This window comes from Nasonia vitripennis, chromosome 4, assembly GCF_009193385.2.
Source record: "Nasonia vitripennis strain AsymCx chromosome 4, Nvit_psr_1.1, whole genome shotgun sequence".
NCBI classification, from domain to species: domain Eukaryota; kingdom Metazoa; phylum Arthropoda; class Insecta; order Hymenoptera; family Pteromalidae; genus Nasonia; species Nasonia vitripennis.
Window position 1 is genome coordinate 18,499,228 of NC_045760.1, and position 18,152 is coordinate 18,517,379.

The window sequence follows — 18,152 nt, forward strand, 5'->3', positions numbered from 1 at the left end:
ACAATACTTCAATTTTATGAGTTATATCTGACTTGATTTTCAACGTGATTTCTCACGTGAGAATTCAAGTGATCTATCACGTGATTGACTGTGTGATAAATCACGCGTTTTTTCTTGCCACGGCTCAGGCTCGGCTGTCCATTAATGCCAAAAAAATAATGTTTGCTCGGACGGGTAATAAATTACCTGGAGCGCAATAAAGGCTATTTTTTGGTAATTAGTAATTGGCCCGTTACTTTTTGTCGGCATATAATTTGGAGGTGGCACCCATGTTTTTTTACATACTATATATGTCCAAACGCATGTAGAAAACTTGTTCTGGTCAGTGTGCCCTCAAAATTGCAACAGCTCGATTTTTCGACCGCAAAGTGTCCAACTTCTCGTAGAATGACTCATATGCTAAATTAAAAAACCCTGCCAATTCTTTGGCACGTAGCTTCCTCCGACAAAATTTATAGTTTAAATAGATAAAATATTGTTCAAATATACAGTATATTAATAATTTTTAAAATACTTTTAATCTTAGTTATTTTACATTAGGAGCACATTATTTTACATAGGGTCCTCATAACCTCATAAAATCAGGAATTGTCTTAAAACATTCTGAACTTTAGTTAGCGAGTTATAAGGTTTAACAGAAATAGTAATTTTCAGTTATACAGGCTATACAGAGTGAGATACGATATAATAATATACTCTCCTCGAATTTGCGGTGTTGCTTCTTATACTGTTTCTCTCTTATTATATACTCGCCACGCATTTCGCGAACATACACACACATGCGCACACAGTCTTTTAAGTAAGCGCGCCTCTCTCTCTCTCTCTCTCTCTCTCTCTCTCTCTGCAGCTTCTTATTCACTCGGCGGTGTAGCTCTCAACGGCGGAAATCCCCACACATTCGCGACAGCGCTTATTCGCGCGTGGATATATCTATATTTACTAAGAGGTGTGGTAGAACGATAATAAAAATGCGCCGGACGCTATAACAGTTGTTCGAAAACCACAGAGCACTACACGACGAGTCTATAATGCAAAAGTATGCAGGAAAGTCTAGTAAGATCAAAATCGAGCAAGCTTGCGATTCAAAGTTTTGATATTTTTCACGAATATTTTTGTTGTTTGACAGTTTGGCGAACGCATGCATTGGTGCAGCTTACAGTCAATTCACAATAAGCATTCCGTAACCTAATAAGTGCGGATTTATGCCAACCAGTGCCATCAAGTCGAATAAGTATAATATATAATTGTATGGCTTATTTTATAGTGCGCTTTCAAAATATGTTGCTATCGAGTTCTGAAATCGACTTAAGTTCAGAAAGTGGGTATAGGTAAATAAATAAAGCACACTAACTATACTGACTTGTCCTTGCATGCATTTTGTTGACATTATCTTTGTATTTACATACATTCTTTCATCGAAAAGTGCTTAGAAGTAATTGTAAGCAAAACACGTAAGATATGGACTTGAATTTTTATCGCACCTCGAAGGTACTGATTTATTGTCTATATCTTCTTGTGGATCAAGTATGCTTGCTTGAATCATGTTGAGCAAGTGCTCACTGCTCAGATAAAGGTATGTATTTCTCCAGCAAGGTTCTGGCAGTAGCTGCAGTGGAAAATAATCTTCGGTGATTTTTCGAACATGCAATCGAACGAGATTTTTTGCGAAAATCCCGTCAATCATGTGAAGAAAGTGGGAAAAATCTTCCTTGTAAGAGTTCAGTTGATAGAACTCCCTATAACCATGCTCTTCGTAAAAATAGTTAAATTTGTCCATTGGCGCGGTTAAAATGTCTTTTAAAGATTTGCCATTATGGTTGAATATAAATTTTTCCATTTCGTCAAGATCATGCTTGCATTTTTTGCGAATCCTGGCTTCAGTGCTCGGTGAATCTTCTAAAATTCGTTTTTGCAAATGCTCTTTCAAATTTGGGCTGATGCGCGACTCACTGATCGCTGTCAATTTGACGAGATATTCTTTGACCTTACGGTTCGCCAACTCCCGTGAATATCCTTTCTCTGTAGACATTTTTTCGAGTGTCATTATGCTGTTACATTCAGTGCCGTAATGTAACAAGTTCTGAAGCTTGTACGAAGCGATATCATTATCGGAATCAGCATAACAGCAATCTTCGTTGTTGCAAAGTAGAAACTTCAGCACCGCCCGATTTTCATTGGGACTCAAGGGAAATCCCTTCTCCTCTCGAAAATCTATAATATCCAGTAAATTAACCACAGCTTCTAAACAGGGTAAAACACGTGGGTAACGGAAATGCTCGAGTTTTGCCTCCTGTACGTCTGCGCCCCTATCCTCAAGTACTCGGACGATATCCGCGCTCAACAATGATGCTGCGACGCTTATTGGAGCTTCGCCCAAATTATTTTTTGCGTTGACGTCGCAAGTAATATCGTGATTTAAAATGGCTTTAACCATGTCTGTGTGTGCCTTGTCGGCAAAGCACGACTTTGCGAACTGCTGCAAATCCCTGGAAGATTCCAGATCAATGATGGCCCGGTGCAAAATCGTGTCATTCGTCTCAGGAAGAAGAGTATCAGCGTTCGCGTTATTGCTCAGCAAAATCTGCATTTTCCGATGCTGCAAATTTATAAGTTCTTCTATAATCGCTGACTTCACCGTTCGTAAATTAAATATAAAAGCTAAATCATGAATGCTGTTCAGCGACTGATTGCCTGTGTTAGATGTATCGTCACGAAGGATGTGAAAAAGTGGAGTTTCACCATTATTATCTTCTTCATCAATGATGCAACTTCTTTGCTCGACTAATGACTGAACAATTTCGAGACTTGTTTCTGCTATGTCGATACAATGTTGTTCAATTTCGCTTAAAATATGAGGTGTTTTTATCACGTCGACTATGGCCCTGGGAATACCACAGGCGAGATGTAGCGGCGTCCTACCGAGGGAGTCTTTTGCGCCAACGTCTGCTTGATAGTCTAGTAGAAGCTTTACGATTTCCTTTTGGTTTTGTTGCACGGCCAAGTGAAGTAGAGTAAAATCCTCTTCCCCGCAGAACTTGGAGCAGAGGCGAAGATTCACATCTACTTTCGGCAAAACAGATTTGACTGTTGAAATGTCTCCGGCTCTGATAGCTTTTTCAATAAGTGATTCGAGCACGTTTTGTCGATTCATTCTGCCAGGTGAAACAGTTTGTGTACCTAAAAAAATTTAAAGCAGATTGTAAATGGATTGTTCGAGGCAAAAATGAAGGATCCTAGTAAAATTCACACTTGAAAGTACGAATAACTTTCAGGAGTAATAAAAAAATCTATATTAATATCTCGTTACAACAAAAGATTTAAAAAACTTTCGTATATTATATGTTAATATAAGGATTTACGCGGGCCTTATTTTTGCACCCGAAGGTAGAACAAATTTTTCAAAAAACAAATACTCCAAATAGATGAAAATGACGTCAATTTAAGCGTGTTACAAAAGTTGCTAATGGTTTAATAAAAAGAATAATAGATACATTTTACTAGAATCCAAATGAACACGCGATCGAAGTAAGATGTTAACAATACATATATAGAAAGCCTGATTATAAATTACAAATAAATGAAGAAAATGAGAAAACTTACTCTCTTAAAAAAGTTGGTGAATATTCACGGTTTTAATAACCGAATAATTATTGTAAAAAGCACACTTTACCCTCTAAATAGTGACTATTCACTGTATAAGAGAATTGAACTCATTTTTCATTATTTTATTAAGAGAGTATAACCTAAACTATTAATCGCTACTTGCTCTCTCTCTCTCTCTCTCTCTCTCTCTCTCTCTCTCTCTCTCTCTCTCTCTCTCTCTCTCACTCTCACGAGCACATCTTCCCTTACAGGCGTGAGTTGCAACGGCTTACCACCGCCGGACGTAGGAAGTACTTTATTTTATGGCCTACTTTATGAGAACAATCTTTAACATACCGCAGTGCCCACCTACATTCTAGCCTTCTTTGACTTTTACGTCGCACTCAGGCCTATGAGGGGTGAGGTGATTTTCCTGGACATCCCGGTTTCAAGCCGGACACGCTGAAGAATTCATTTTTCATAAGCGCCTCTATTATCACGTCTTCGCAAAACAATATCCATCTGGCAATTCAAACAATCAGCTGAACAATACTTCTTCGAACTGGAAAATACATAATGATAACTCAAGCACGTTTTCGAACGAAAACACATAATGATAACTCATACGCTTTTTCATTTCACTCCACATGCTTCATCTTTCACACACTCACAGACAATTATTTTTTAACAATTTCTTTGTATTCTTTATTTAAATTGTACAGCATAATGTACAGAAATAAATTATATCTAAATCTAAAATCTAAAATCTCTTTTTCGTTATAGTCAAATTTGCTAAGTAGTTCCATACTGGGTGCGTTTCCGCCACACACACACACACACACGCGCGCGTGCATATATATTTATGTGCATGCGTTAGAAAGCGACGTATGTATTACCAAACTCATTGTGTATTGCGTGCGCCTGTAATAGGGAGGTAAAAATTATGAGAGCGAGTCAAAAACATTAATCGACGCATTTGACTTACCTCTCGTACCTGTACCCACTGCGCAAACCCGGCGCGACAGTGGTATAGCTTATTTTTTTACTACCCCAGTGAGCAAGCCTTCACTGATATTTCGAGATCACGCCGCAGTCTGTGACAGTTCGGAGTAAGTCTGCTACGACTGGTCCTCAGTTCGACTGGATCTTTCGATACGTCGGGCTGTGGTGCGAAATACAATGAAAATCATTAACCACACATAAGTCGCTTTGTCATTAACTATGTGCATGATATTACGCGTATCAAAACAGTAATCATCAGGTACTTACTTTGTGAGCGCTGCACATGATTGCAGTTGATCGCAGCACTGTTTATTCGCACAGCCCTGCAGAATTCACAAGTTGCGAATGCCGGCTCTCGAATGTGATCCTGCCGCGAAGAATTTGATACCTATATCGATCGAGATCTTACGCGCGCTTTGCCGAGCCGCGAGCGACACACGTCGCGCCCTCTGCCGCCTGTTTAGGGTACTAATGTTTTTATTGTTAGTGCAAAAAATGGATATTCCTTCTTCTTCCTCTTGACAATCGAATCAGTATAATAAATGCATTTTCTGTCATTGCGCGCGTTATAGACACACCCGTTTCTCACGCACGCACGATTTCGAGTGGGCACGATCTCGCGCTTTTGCGAATTCATATAGGTATGTGCATCATCATGCAAGCACTGCAGGCTGAGTCGTCTAGAAAAATCTAGAACATTCTGGAAAAAGCTCGGGTAATCTTGTGGCGATTGCAATAGTTTGAAAAGAGTATCTTCATAATTTGAAATTTCGAATTTGCTATACCCTATATACTGAAAAGTCATTGAATCATTGGATGTTAAGTAGGTTTTCATTCATGTTAATAAATATCATGAGAGGAGCCATGATATAGGTATCAACAACAGAATAGAACGTTTAACTCTCAAACATTTTTGTAGAATTTTATTTTTATGCAGCGATTGAAAGTGAAAAAATTATGCTGGATTTCAGAAAACATTCAGAGCTGAGGCGTTGTAAAGACGACTGCTTGACACTGACATTCGATCAATTCCAGCCAAGTATTTCATAACCTCCTTCTTACATCTCTGAAAGCTATCTTCTGTCACAGAGTGAGTCTGGCAGCACTGCTTTATTAATCCATTGATATTTTTATCAGGTAATATTAATAACTTGAATGAACAAGAGTTTTTAATATCTTTTTGTTTGCACTACAACCGGGTATTGAAGGCATCGTGGTCTACTATAGGTAGAGGAATAGTAGAATCCAGGGCGCTAGTTGTATGCCTAATCATCGATGTTAAACAGATATTAATACTTATAGCTTTTAGGTATTTTAATAATGTATCGGTTTAACAATAACCAGCGCATTTTCGATTTAAAGACAGAGAATATAACACATTTTAATTTTAGTTCTCTCGCGAACACTATAGCACATTTCGGCGATTTGTCGCGAAGAGTATAGCACATTTTGAATTCTCGGCGCAATGGCTGTAGCAGATTTCTTATTCTGTTCTTGTTCCGAAAATTGCTTGATGGTCAGCATTTTTAACGAATTATCGCCATAAATAGAAAAACGAGTGTTTTTTCGGCATCGGACTTGTGGAACGATCTGAAATCTTTACAATTTACTGTTGTAATCATGTATTACGTTTTAATAAAATTTTAAAATCCACTGACCGACAATTAAAAAAATAAGAAATTTCCTTAGAGTCATCGCGCCGGGAGTGTAAAATTGTCGTCAAAGACTATAACTAACCGGCATAATTCCTGTTGTACGGTCGCGCCGAGGATGAATTGATAGGCATATTATATTTCTTTCAAGTTTGGCGCTTATAACTGCACCTGACCTCTTGCCGTTTTGTGTTCTAAACTCTTGGTTAGGTCTATATGTATGACTATTTTCGTGACCATCTTGTATTTACTTTAACTTCCGATCTTTTTTCCACTGCAGCGCACTTGAATCAGAGGCGACGTCCCAACGACCTAACGGCCAAGAGCGATCAGCGTTCCTCTGATAAGACACAGCAACTCCAAAAGAGAAGAGAGAAGAGAGAGAGAGAGAGAGAGAGAGAGAGAGAGAGAGAGAGAGAGAGAGAGAGAGAAATTGTCAATACTAGTCCAAAAATAGTGCAAGTCAGAAACTGAATATCCTGAATGTAAGTAATGCTGAATCACATACGTGTAATTCAATTTTGACCCTATATTTTTATCGTTAATTTTCTTCTTTAAATATGTTAAATAAATTGTTTTTAGTTCTATAAATTAGCATTAGTTTTGTACTTGCTGCATCTTCTTACTTTTTTTAGTGTATCAAAAATATCGAGAAGCGAAACATAAAATATGGAAGAATCATTGGCTGAGAGATTGCAGGACCTCAAATTGGATGAAGTCAGGACTGAAGGAAATATTAGATCTACATTAACCAACGACAAAAATGGATCAGAAGAAAGTAATGATGCCTTAATTAGAAGTCATGCTTGTTTTCCTAGATCTGAATATAAAACTAGATTTTAAGGCAGTAGTGAATTTGTTATGTCCAATTCGTTGTATTGGGGGACGTATTTCCGATCAACATGTCGAGGTGGTAACTGTGATAGAATCGCGAGAACGCAGCGTAACAAAGTATATGATAATTTTAATATAAATAAACCGCGTTGTAGCGATAAAAACGTTACATCGCCATCTAAAACTGGTTGTATAATGAGTCCATGGGCATTTACCGAATATAATCAAATATTCGATAGTGAGATAAAGTGCAAAAACATTTATAAAAATAATATTTCTTCTTTATTGTATGATGATTTGCTGAGGTATAAAATATACATTTGTCGCACTGTTATCGATCAATTTTTAGCTCGCAAAAGAAATCAAAGTAAAATAAATGTATATTTTCTAAATGAGTTTCCATGCATTATGGTGCAAATACCAGAATTTGCCAAGCACAGTCTAAAAAAAAGAACAAAGCAGTCTCTATAAGATAGCGATAGCATATTTCACTGCTATTACTAACCGTGTTGCTTTAAAAAAAGATATCCCAATTGAATTGGTGATTAGATCTAGTTTTGGTCATAATATCCCAAGTGTGTCAGAAACGAAAACAAGTTTTAGAAACAATGTTGGGGTTGTGCCAGAATGTTATGCTAAGGTATTAGCCCGAAGTCTTTATTTATTTGACACTAAGTTCTTAGAACCATTGTTAAATAAAACTTTAAAGCTACGTTTTCGACAGGATGAGATCAATCTTCACAATCAAAACGTTAAAAAACATTTTAGCCTAGTTGAAGATTGGAAGGCAAATGAGAGTGCACGTGATCTACTTTGTAAGAATGGAGATTCAAGCGGAAGAAAAGTATCTTATCAAATAACAAGACAAAATTATTACGTTGACTTACTAGCTGATTATGCTCATGAACTTTTACCATCTTCAGACGAAATAGAAGATTTTGCCAAACCTTCAGAAGAGGTACTAAAAAAGTTGATTTATGACAATAAAGTAACTCTGAAGTGTGGACAGAACGACTTTAATAATAGAAAATTTAAATTTAGCAATGAAGAAAATGAATCTATTAAAAATGACATCAAGTTTTGGGACATAATACAAAAGATCTCATCAGTTTTTACAATGGTAGTAGATATTACAGATTTAATTAATAATAAGAAGATAAAGGGTTTATATCGTCTCCTTGAAAAAGCAAATTTAGAATTTGTGAAAAATAGCACAATTCAACGTGGTCAAGATGGGTATGGGAGTTCTAGTGATTGTGAAGTTAGTTTTGAAAATACCTCGTTTTACTCTAAAAAGATAATAGTAAATACAGGAATGAGAGCAATCAATTTAGCACTTTTTTTGTCAATGTATCAAGTGGGTAAGCAAAATATTGATACAGAATATATGTATTACGAAATAAGTGATGCAATAGAGTTTGTAAAAAATATTTCTGTATCAAGAAATACAGGAGCAATAATATGCCTTGATTTGAATCACTGTTCTTCTAAGGGCCCTAATTCCACAGTAAATCTTGAGCAGATTTATAAACGACTTAATCCAGAAAAAAAAGTGATATTGATTTTGGATTATACTAGTGCTAAATCAAAAAAAATTAGTGAAGCTATTAAATTATTTACTACACATAAAAATGTGTCAGCGTTGATATTAGTAAATAGTGGAATGAAAAATGAGCAAATTGGTGCTGATATGAATCCTTACGGTACACTTAGATTTATTGCGAGAACTTCTGATGACATGAATAAGTTATATTATGCAGCCATAATATGTTTACAGACATTAGAAGAAAGATTACCAAAACAATCACATAATATCAGAAAAGCATATAAAGATGTCGGAGCTGTTATAACCAATGCAGCAATATATACTAGAGATGAAGGATTTAATTAAAAACCTAATGCGTATCACAATGATGATATTTTAGAATATATTAATACTCAATCTTATGAATCGGCTTATTATTATGAATCAGCATTACAGAAAATTTCTCTTTTATTTTCTCCACAACTATCTAATTTAAAGGCGAATTTCAGTCCGCAAGATGTTATTAGTTGGGATCTCGAAAAAATAATGTTTTTTAATTCAGATGACGTACTTGTAGTCAAAAATTACTATGATGGATGGGATAATTCTATTGATCATATGAAATATATGTATGATTTTGATTCTGAATTTACTAATACATTTGTCAAAAACATAACGAATCAAATCCGTAACCGTAGGCTACATCTTATTGATCCAATAGATATTGAATCTCTAGCACAAGAGTATAGAAAACACATTGATATCCCTTTTCTATTTTTTCCACTAACAGGTATCCGTGAAAAAATTATTGATTGGAATCTTGAAAAAATAAGGTTTTTTTAATTCAAACGAAGTATGTACAGCCATAGACTACTGTGACGACTGACGACTGGGATATTATTGATTATATAGATTATATTTATGATAGGGATGCCGAATTTACTAATAATTTTGTCAAGGAACTAGCGAATAAAATTTGTGACCCTCATGGTAGATTTGCTAGATATAATCTAGTCATGGTTAATCTACGTGATGTAAATATGAATGAATACCTAGCATACAGGTATTGAAAGAAAATGAATTTAGTATCATCTTTTTTATCTTATTTATCGAATTCAGATTCTGAGTACACTAAGTTTTAACAGTGATATTTATTTTTAAGTTAATTATTACATCCAACAATACTAAAAACATGTAACAATAATTGTTGAAAATGAAAACGGTATCTTGACTACTACACAATAACTGATTCAAAATTTCAAAAAAACAGCATAATGCTATAAATAATGAACTGGTTGAGTTATTTCTTGATACACAATAGTCGTAAAAAAACACAGTATTCTTGACTACCTCTTTAATACGAAGAATTATTATATTTCATTAAATAGTTTATGAAAATTGCTCAAAACTAAGAAAATATTACAATCAAATGAAAAAGTTGAGAAAGTAAAAATATTTGGTAGAACTCCACCTTAGAAATTATGATTTAACAACCCCTAAAAAAACTTTTTTCATAAGTAAAAACCTTGGCAAGAAAAAGACATTTAGATATTTTTTGGGAAAGCTGATTCCTTATCTTGAATTTTATCTTAGCGCTAATATTAGCAAAAAAAAAAAAAAACATTTATACTTAGCATTTTTATATTTATAGATTTCACTACTTGTATTAGTCTTTTTCTTGCCAAGGTTTTTACTTTTGAAAAAAGTTTTTTTAGGGAGATTTCACATCTTTTACAAAGCATATTGTCCTTAAAATCTTGATCTATTCGATAGACAACAAGCTACTATCGCTTTAGACATTGAGCAAATTTTTAACTTGCAACATTAAGTTATTAACTTAATATTTTCGGATGAATCTTTTTAAAGATGAAAGATTAGGTTAATATATTTCAAATTATTATTTTTTATAGGACTGTGAATCGTTTACTGTAGTATTAATTTCTCGAAAGTATTTGCCTGCAACGTCGTTTAAATCTACGTATTTTCATACTGATTATTTATATTGTAAAGGGTAGTCATGCCGGTGTAATAAGTTTAAATAAATAAATAAATAGATACTAACAGAATGTGCACGCGTGCAATACTAATGCAATCAAGATTTTTGTTGGAGGTTAGAAAACCCAATTTTAAAGTATATACCCTAGCGGAAATGATAAATGTGAACAATTGTGATAAATCGTGTGCAAACGTGAAACATTGTAACGTAAATGTGTACAATTGTGAAAAACTAAAAAAAAACATTAAGTTTTGGAACAATAAGAAAAATTAATTTAAAGAATATATTACACTTTATTTCACTTTGTTGCACATTTATAAAAACATTTTTCACGATTTTTCACGGTTCCTCACAAATATTTGGCACACTAAAGGATTAATTGAAAATAATAAAAAGTGACCTAAGGTAGGATCGAACCCGGGTCTCCAGTGTGCCAGTCAAAAATCTAACTGCCTGAGCTAATATCTTATACGCTTCTAAGATATATTTCTTTTTTATAAGGAGAACTTCTTTCTTATAAGGAGCACTTTATATACTGTCTGAAAATGGATTAAAAGGCAATATTTTGTTGGAAAAAAACAAAACCACATCCTAGAGTAACCACCGGCACATAAAAAACTCATTTTAAAGTAGAGTTGTGTCGTTATGTCGAAAACAAACTCGAAAAAAACAGACTTGTGACAAATATGAAATAATGTACATGATTGCGAGGAAATGTCAAATACTGTGCATAAGTGTTACATGAAAATGCACTTTTTGCTAAAAAAAATAAATGTGTAAAAACGTGAAACAATGTGAAGAACTGTGAAAAAATGTAAAAAATTATTACAATTTTCTTATTAGCAATGTTCCAAATATTGATATAAAATTTTGATTTTTCACATTCTTTCACGTTTCTTCACAATTTTTCACAGTTTTTCACATTTTTCATTTCCACTAGGGATACGGAACGAACCGAACTTTGTCCTTTTTCTTGCCAGTGCGGCGCTATCGCGCCCTTTGATATAGTATATGTTAAAATATAAGTATAAAGAAGGTACGCGTATCGTATTAGTATATTACGATACAACCGGCGCATAAATAGTATATTACGGCACGGCGTGTATTATAGCACCAGAGCGTTGGAAGATTAGAGGATGTATAACATAGTTTTATTTAAGAGCATGAAGCGAAAAGTTGTTTGCCAAAGAGTGCTTTCCATTTCAATACACTCTTTAACTTTTGCGCATATTCAAATCTCAATGGTGTTTTCCTTCAAAATTCACTTCTAATTATCTTATACTATAAAAAGCGCTCCATCTTCGCTCGACCAAGTCAATAGAGATCTTGTTAAAAGCTTGGTAGTGAGGGAAAGGAACCACTTTTGTCCATCTTGCACCGTAGATTGGTGATTCCCTTCCCCCAGCACCAAGTTTCAGACAAGAGTGGTGGGGGGGGGGGGGGGTAACACAAACCATCTCTGAATCATGTACTGTACATTTATCATTCAAACCTTCAGTCCTTCAGTTCTTCTCAGGCAGTCAGTTTAGTTAGCTCGCATAGTTATCGGTTTCACTCGGGACATATTTAACACAGTCGAATTCGTCTATTCAGCACTGTGGAAGCTTGTTAGCAGCCAATACCAATATTATAGTTAAAACGACAAGAGAGTTTTAGAAAAATACCGAAAATGCCGGACTTTGTTGACCTTCTGGACTACGAAGACGAGCAGCGAACTGGACAAGTTGTAACAAGTAATGGTGAAGTCTGCAAGGGAACGTATGTATCTATCCACAGCAGTGGCTTCAGGGACTTTTTGCTAAAACCAGAAATCTTACGTGCCATTTCTGACTGTGGTTTTGAGCATCCATCAGAAGTTCAACATGAATGTATACCTCAAGCCGTACTTGGTATGGACATTTTATGCGAAGCTTAGTCTGGTATGAGAAAGGCGGCTGTGTTCATCTTGGCCTCTTTGCAACAGCTAGAGTTCACAGAGAACCAAGTTTTGGCTCTGGCAATGTGTCACACTCGGGAGTTGGCTTTCCAAATTAGCAAAGAGTACGAGAGGTTCGGCAAATACATACCGCAAGTCAAGATATCAGTTTTCTCTGGTGGATTGCCTATTCAAAAGGATGAAGAAGTACTGAAGAATACTTGTCCTCACGTTGTTGTGGGGACACCTGGACGTATTCTAGCCCTCGTGAAGAGTAAGAAGCTGAACCTTATACATTTGGAATATTTCATTCTTGACGAATGTGCTGAAATGATGAAACAACTAGATATGCGCAAAGACGTGCAAGAAATTTTTAGAAGTACTCCACATAACAAACAGGTCATGACGTTCAGCGCAAGCTTGTCCAAGAAAATTCGACCAGTCTGCAAGAAGTTCATGCAAGATCCATTTGAGGTCTATGTGGATGATAAAGCCAAGCTCACTCTTCATGGATTACAACAACATTACGTCCAACTTAAAGAGAATGAGAAGAACAAGAAACTCCTCGAGCTTCTGGACATTCTTGAATTCAATCAAGTCGTTATTTTTGTAAAATCAGTTTTCAAATGTATCGCGTTAACTCAACTTCTGACAGAAGAAAACTTCCCGGACATCGGTATACACAAAAGAATTACTCAAGATGAACGATTAAGTAATTATCAATCTTTTAAAAATTTCCAACAGAGAATTCTGGTAGCTACAAATCTTTTTGGCCGAGGTATGGACATTGAGCGTGTAAACATCGTGTTCAATTACGACATGCCACAAAATTCTGACGTATACCTCCACCGAGTAGCTCGAGCTGGACGATTCAGTACAAAAGGCTTGGCTATAACCCTGGTTAGTGATGAAGCAGATGCCAATATTCTAAGTGATATACAAAAAAAAATTCGATGTAAATATCACTGAACTTCCAGATGAAATTGACTTAGCTTCTTACATTGAAGGGAAATAAATAAATTATTTAGTCATATCAACATCTACCCTTTTTTACCTATACGTATATCCTCTCAATCTTATATTAGTAAGCGTATTCTAATCTATATTTTATTTGCACAATATTAAAACTCGAATAATCATACAGAAAAAGAAATTTTATAACCGAATTGCCGATACTGCGATTTTGTATTGACTAAAGAAAGCAAAATTTACTTTCCGCGGGCAAATACGAATCCAGATGAATTTATTTTGTATAAATGCATATTGTACAAACTTACTAAAAAAAACTTATTGATTACTAGTGGTTAATAATGGAAATAATTAAATAGATCTCTGTACATACATACCTGTATACATGTCAATAAATATGTTCGATTGTTTTATTTAAAAAAATTGATTTATTTATTATCCAAATCTAAATTTTTTCATATATCTTGTCGATACAAAGTTTCAGTAAGCTCAGCTAATAAAGCTGATTTTTATAGTTTGGATCTATTTCATTAATAGGATCTTATAGAATTAACTTTTAAGAAAGAGTCGTAGGGTTGATGGATAATACGGCCGTTTTAGCAGAGGCAGTCTAATGCTGATGTTAATATTTTCGAATCGTGTAACTATAACCAACGTAAACGTACGTAATCTTACAAAAATTTAGTACAGCGAGCAAACTCGGGCTGAAGTGTGCATGCACTAAACAAAGTTATTGAATTGATGGTCCTTAACTAATTTCTCAATTACAATCGTTTTATACGACTCCCAAGCTCGACGAAAGCTTATCGGCCAATGTGCAAGCTTCCGTCTCTCGCCTCGGCGCTTCAGCAGTACTCGCCACGCAGAGTCTCATCAAGTCCTCGTTGCTCAGGTAAACTGCAATTCTCTCGCAACAGTGATCGGGCAGGGGTTTCGCGGCGACAAACCTCATATGGTCGTTCAGCACTCTTACAAGAGACCTCCGGATCAGAAACTTTGCAAAAAATCCTCTCACGATACCCCAATTGTGGCGGAAACTCTCTTCGAAGTCCAAGTATCTCGAGTACAATATCTCCTTGTGCTCGCCGCGTTTTACAAAGGACGAGACCTCGGCTGCCGGTGCAGTTAAGATGCTCATTAGTGATCGACCGGACGCGAGTCTGGTCGCTCTCATCTTTTCGGCTTCAGCCTTGAACTCGTTGAACTCTCGATGCGGAATGTCCGGTGTGTCGGCCAGTCTGGTCACCCTAACAAGACAGTCCTCGACTATTCTGCTCGCGTGCATACCGTTAATTTTCAATTTGGTCAGGTACCTGTTGATCTGGTCGTTGACTACTCCCCTCGAGTATCCGTCATCCTTCGTGATCTTCTGCAGCGTGCTGATAACTTTTTCGTCCGTTCCAAATTCCAAGAGATTCCTCAGCTTTTTGCCTGCGTCCTCGTCCTCTGGATCCGCGTATTTGCACTCGGCGTTGTTGTCAACGAGGAACCTGACTACTGCCAGGCTCTCTGTTTTGCTCAGACTGTCACTCCTCCGCGCTGCGACTTCTAGGAAATTATGAACAGCTTCCAACGAGGGCAGTATACCTGGATAGCGGAAACCGTCGTCAAACCTAATGTCCCGTGATTTGGCGCCGTGATTCAACAGCACACTTACGACGTTCGAGCTCAAAACCGACGCGGCGATCATCAGGGCAGTCTCGCCTCGCCTGTTCTTAGCGTTGACGTCGAGTCCACGTTTCAAAATTTCATCGATCATCCGTGCGTGTGCCACGTCGTGGAAAATCGGCTCGCCGAAAACTCTGGGATCCCTCAGTGTCTGCAAATCTTTGACCGCTCTGTGCAAGATCGTGTCTCCTGTCTCGTAGCTGCGAATCCGAACGTCCGCTTTGTGGGACAATAGGAGGTTGAGATTCTCGTGTTGACCCATTCTTAAGCTGGTGATCATCGCCAGCTTCGTTCTGCGGAAATTGTCCTTGTGTATCTGGTAATCCAGCGAGCTTCTGGAGAACTTTTGGGCAGTGTACTCGTGCGTGTCGTCGCGGAAGACGTGGAACAACGGGCTCTCGCCGTACCGATCCCTCGCGTCGACGCTACTCCCAGATTGAATCAGGTGCTGAACGATTCTCGTAGTCTTTTGTTTTATCGCGATAATCTCTTTTGCTTTACTTTCGATTGATTTAAATTTTTCCGACAGTATCACCTCGCCTATGCTTTCGTGAATGCCGCAAGCGATATGCAGCAGCGTTCTGTCGGCTTCGTCCGTCACACTTGAATCGGCGCCGTGTTGCAGAAGCTGTTTGGCAACCTCCGGCCTAACATGATTCACGGCCAACTGCAGAGGCGTGGGACCATCGGAGCCAACGCGAAGGTTCACGTCGACACCGCTTTTGATGAACTCCAAGACAAGGCCATGGAGACCAGCGATACAGGCAATGTGAAAGTGACTGAGCCCAGTCTCGTCCGTAAGATTGACCTTTTTGTCCCAGTGCCGAAGGAGCAGTTCTACAAGCCCCGGGTGGTCCAAGGCAAAGGCCCGGTGTACAGCGGTTTGATTCGAGTCGTTAAGGTTCTCGATTTTGACGCCGTTCGATAGAAGAGCGGAGACCATTTGTAGGTCCATGTTCGTTACGGCTTTGTAGAATACTTCTTCGATCTGCACTTTTTCGGGATCATTTTGAAGCAATGCTACCAGCTCGTCAATGTCATCGCGACGAACGAAAAATTTTTTTTTTCCAATTCTGTTTTGTCTCCCCTTCGCGTGACTGGGAAATTTATTGCCTTGCATGCTGCTATTTCAGATGCGATGTAGTTATCTGGAAAAAAAGGATATTGATTTGTAAGGGCGATTATTAGAAATAAATGTCGTTTTGCAACTAGTTGATGCAATTATTATTTTTCAATGGGCAGAATGCGAGGAATTCATTTATTAATAGGACAGTGTAACCGCACTTTAGTGGCGCCTATCCTTGACCTAACTAGTTCTTGTTTGCACCGTGCAGCTAGCCCCTGATCAGCACAGTGAAATAATGGACTATTTATGCCAGGGACAGGCGTGACATAGATGCGTGACATAGATCCCGTTGACGGCTGTTATCCAGCTCGCTTCCGCGCAAAGACGGTATCAAAAACTGTGACCGGTAATTTTTTCAGACTTCTATGTACAGCCGTTTTTCTAAAAGTTGGAAGCAAAGGAGCGCGTCAATTTAACACGGTCAATGCTAATTTATGCGACCATTTGCTCCCAACTTCTGAAAAAACGAGGGCTTTAATGACTTTAAAAAAATTACAGGACGTAGATAACGGTACAATTTTTGCGCGGAAGTGAGCTGGACATCATGCGTCAACGGGATCCTGGAGAAAAAGTTACTTCAAAGTACGCTTTCCTTCCGAGCCACTAACCTCGGCCACAATAAACAATAAACGATCGATCTGATCTAACCCAAAATATTTGACATATCTCTTCCCCTGGGATTCTGCTGATAAATGCTGCCCAGCTCACTTCCGCGCAAAGATGGTACCGACAACTAGGCCCTGTAATTTTTTCAGACTCCTATGTCAGCCGTTTTTTTCTAAAATTTGGGAGCAAAGGAGCGCCTCAATTTAGCATGGTTAGTATATCTATATAACTGGTATGGTGGTCCCTTAAGGGGCCTTCACACCAAAATTAGAGTAGTAGATTTCAGAACTCGACTAATACGTTTCGTTTTTTGCCGCGAAGACTAGCACTTTTCACTTTTCATGGCTCAAACCATTCTTATTCTTTGTGTATGAGAAAAACTTATGATAGTTTTTGTACTAGCTGACTCTTTGCATATGAATGTTACTATGTACCACTTCGGCGTTCATAAATATCATCAATTTTTTGAGTATAAAGTCCCGAAACCACTAGTGTTTTCGTGAAAAGTGCTAGTCTTCGCGGCAAAGACATGAAAATGGCTAGTCTTCATAGGGAGCGACGATCTGTTGAATTTATATGTATAGTAAACGAGAAAAACAAGGGAGTCCACGTCATTGGATTTCTCTATTGAAAGCGTTTGATTCTTATTTGCCCGAGTAATTGTAGGTTTATAAATTGACTACATGAGCTATACAAAAAAGATGTTTGATATTGTTTTAAAAAAAGACACGTACCGTACTTTTAATAGAAATCTAGACAATAGTATAGAAATAAACTTTATAATATATGGAAAACAGTATAAGACAGGTTTTTTATTAAACAGTGATCAACTCTATCACAGTAATGTAAGTAATTATATCAACAATAAGTGTCACAACAACCTGTACAAACTTTGAGAAAACGTGTAATAGTAAAAACCCCATTACAATTGAGTAAAGATTTACTCCTACATTTAGAGAACAACTTATTTCTGTACTTAATATGACATAATTTACTTGTAAAGAATTTTTAATGAAAAGAATGAGTGTACTTACAATAGCATAACCCCTCCAACGTAAGAGTCCAACGCGCGCGCAATCGAGCTTCTACCTGAAGTAAACTCTATAAACCACCGCACAGCTGTTTCCAGTGTTGCCACATATCTGCGCACGTTTCTCCGATTGCGCGATTGCAATGTTTCAGGATCAGCGAGTTTGGCGGAGTTTTTAAATTCTTGATGCATCAAATACAACATTAAATGCCCGTAAAGGAAAGAATACACAACGTGAGCAAGTGAC

At 37.2% G+C, this 18,152-nt stretch overlaps 3 protein-coding genes and 1 pseudogene across 21 annotated transcripts; 2 read left to right on the forward strand and 2 right to left on the reverse strand.

The window, feature by feature from the left end:
* Positions 1-509: 509 nt before the first annotated feature.
* LOC100679377 lies at positions 510-9,243 on the forward strand. 13 transcript variants are annotated; one of them, XR_001729159.3, is made up of 5 exons: positions 510-1,053; positions 1,127-1,328; positions 5,556-5,721; positions 6,517-6,721; positions 6,872-9,243. XR_001729159.3 is itself a non-coding variant. In XM_031928755.2 (3 exons), the coding sequence occupies exon 3, from the start codon at positions 8,188-8,190 to the stop codon at positions 8,959-8,961; it is 774 nt and encodes a 257-aa protein (XP_031784615.1). In that variant the 5' UTR covers positions 5,464-5,674; positions 6,517-6,721; positions 6,872-8,187; the 3' UTR covers positions 8,962-9,243. The 13 variants fall into 13 exon arrangements, 1 of the variants encoding a protein (XP_031784615.1); XR_004227448.2 differs by having other exon boundaries at positions 5,556-5,674; XR_004227449.2 differs by having other exon boundaries at positions 1,127-1,231; positions 5,556-5,674.
* On the reverse strand, positions 1,328-4,952 carry LOC103317026 (delta-latroinsectotoxin-Lt1a-like). 3 transcript variants are annotated; one of them, XR_004227447.1, is made up of 3 exons: positions 4,852-4,952; positions 4,568-4,744; positions 3,829-4,144 (listed from the first exon to the last, which is right to left on the reverse strand). XR_004227447.1 is itself a non-coding variant. In XM_031928754.1 (2 exons), the coding sequence occupies exon 2, from the start codon at positions 3,149-3,151 to the stop codon at positions 1,427-1,429; it is 1,725 nt and encodes a 574-aa protein (XP_031784614.1). In that variant the 5' UTR covers positions 3,152-3,177; positions 4,568-4,669; the 3' UTR covers positions 1,328-1,426. The 3 variants fall into 3 exon arrangements, 1 of the variants encoding a protein (XP_031784614.1); XR_512680.3 differs by having other exon boundaries at positions 3,829-4,503; XM_031928754.1 differs by lacking the exons at positions 3,829-4,144; positions 4,852-4,952 and adding an exon at positions 1,328-3,177 and having other exon boundaries at positions 4,568-4,669.
* A 2,199-nt stretch (positions 9,244-11,442) lies between the features above and the next one.
* LOC100120816 lies at positions 11,443-13,898 on the forward strand (annotated as a pseudogene).
* Positions 13,884-18,002, reverse strand: LOC100679441 (ankyrin-2). Of its 5 annotated transcripts, none has more exons than XM_031928753.1 (3): positions 17,910-18,002; positions 14,789-16,291; positions 13,884-14,722 (listed from the first exon to the last, which is right to left on the reverse strand). In XM_031928753.1, exons 2-3 carry the CDS (start codon positions 16,261-16,263, stop codon positions 14,251-14,253), a joined length of 1,947 nt encoding a protein of 648 aa, XP_031784613.1. In that variant the 5' UTR covers positions 16,264-16,291; positions 17,910-18,002; the 3' UTR covers positions 13,884-14,250. The 5 variants fall into 5 exon arrangements, with proteins under 5 accessions (XP_031784613.1, XP_008211833.1, XP_003427656.1 ...); XM_008213611.3 differs by lacking the exon at positions 17,910-18,002 and adding exons at positions 16,428-16,606; positions 16,785-16,856 and having other exon boundaries at positions 13,884-16,291; XM_003427608.4 differs by having other exon boundaries at positions 13,884-16,291.
* Between the last annotated feature and the right edge of the window lie 150 nt (positions 18,003-18,152).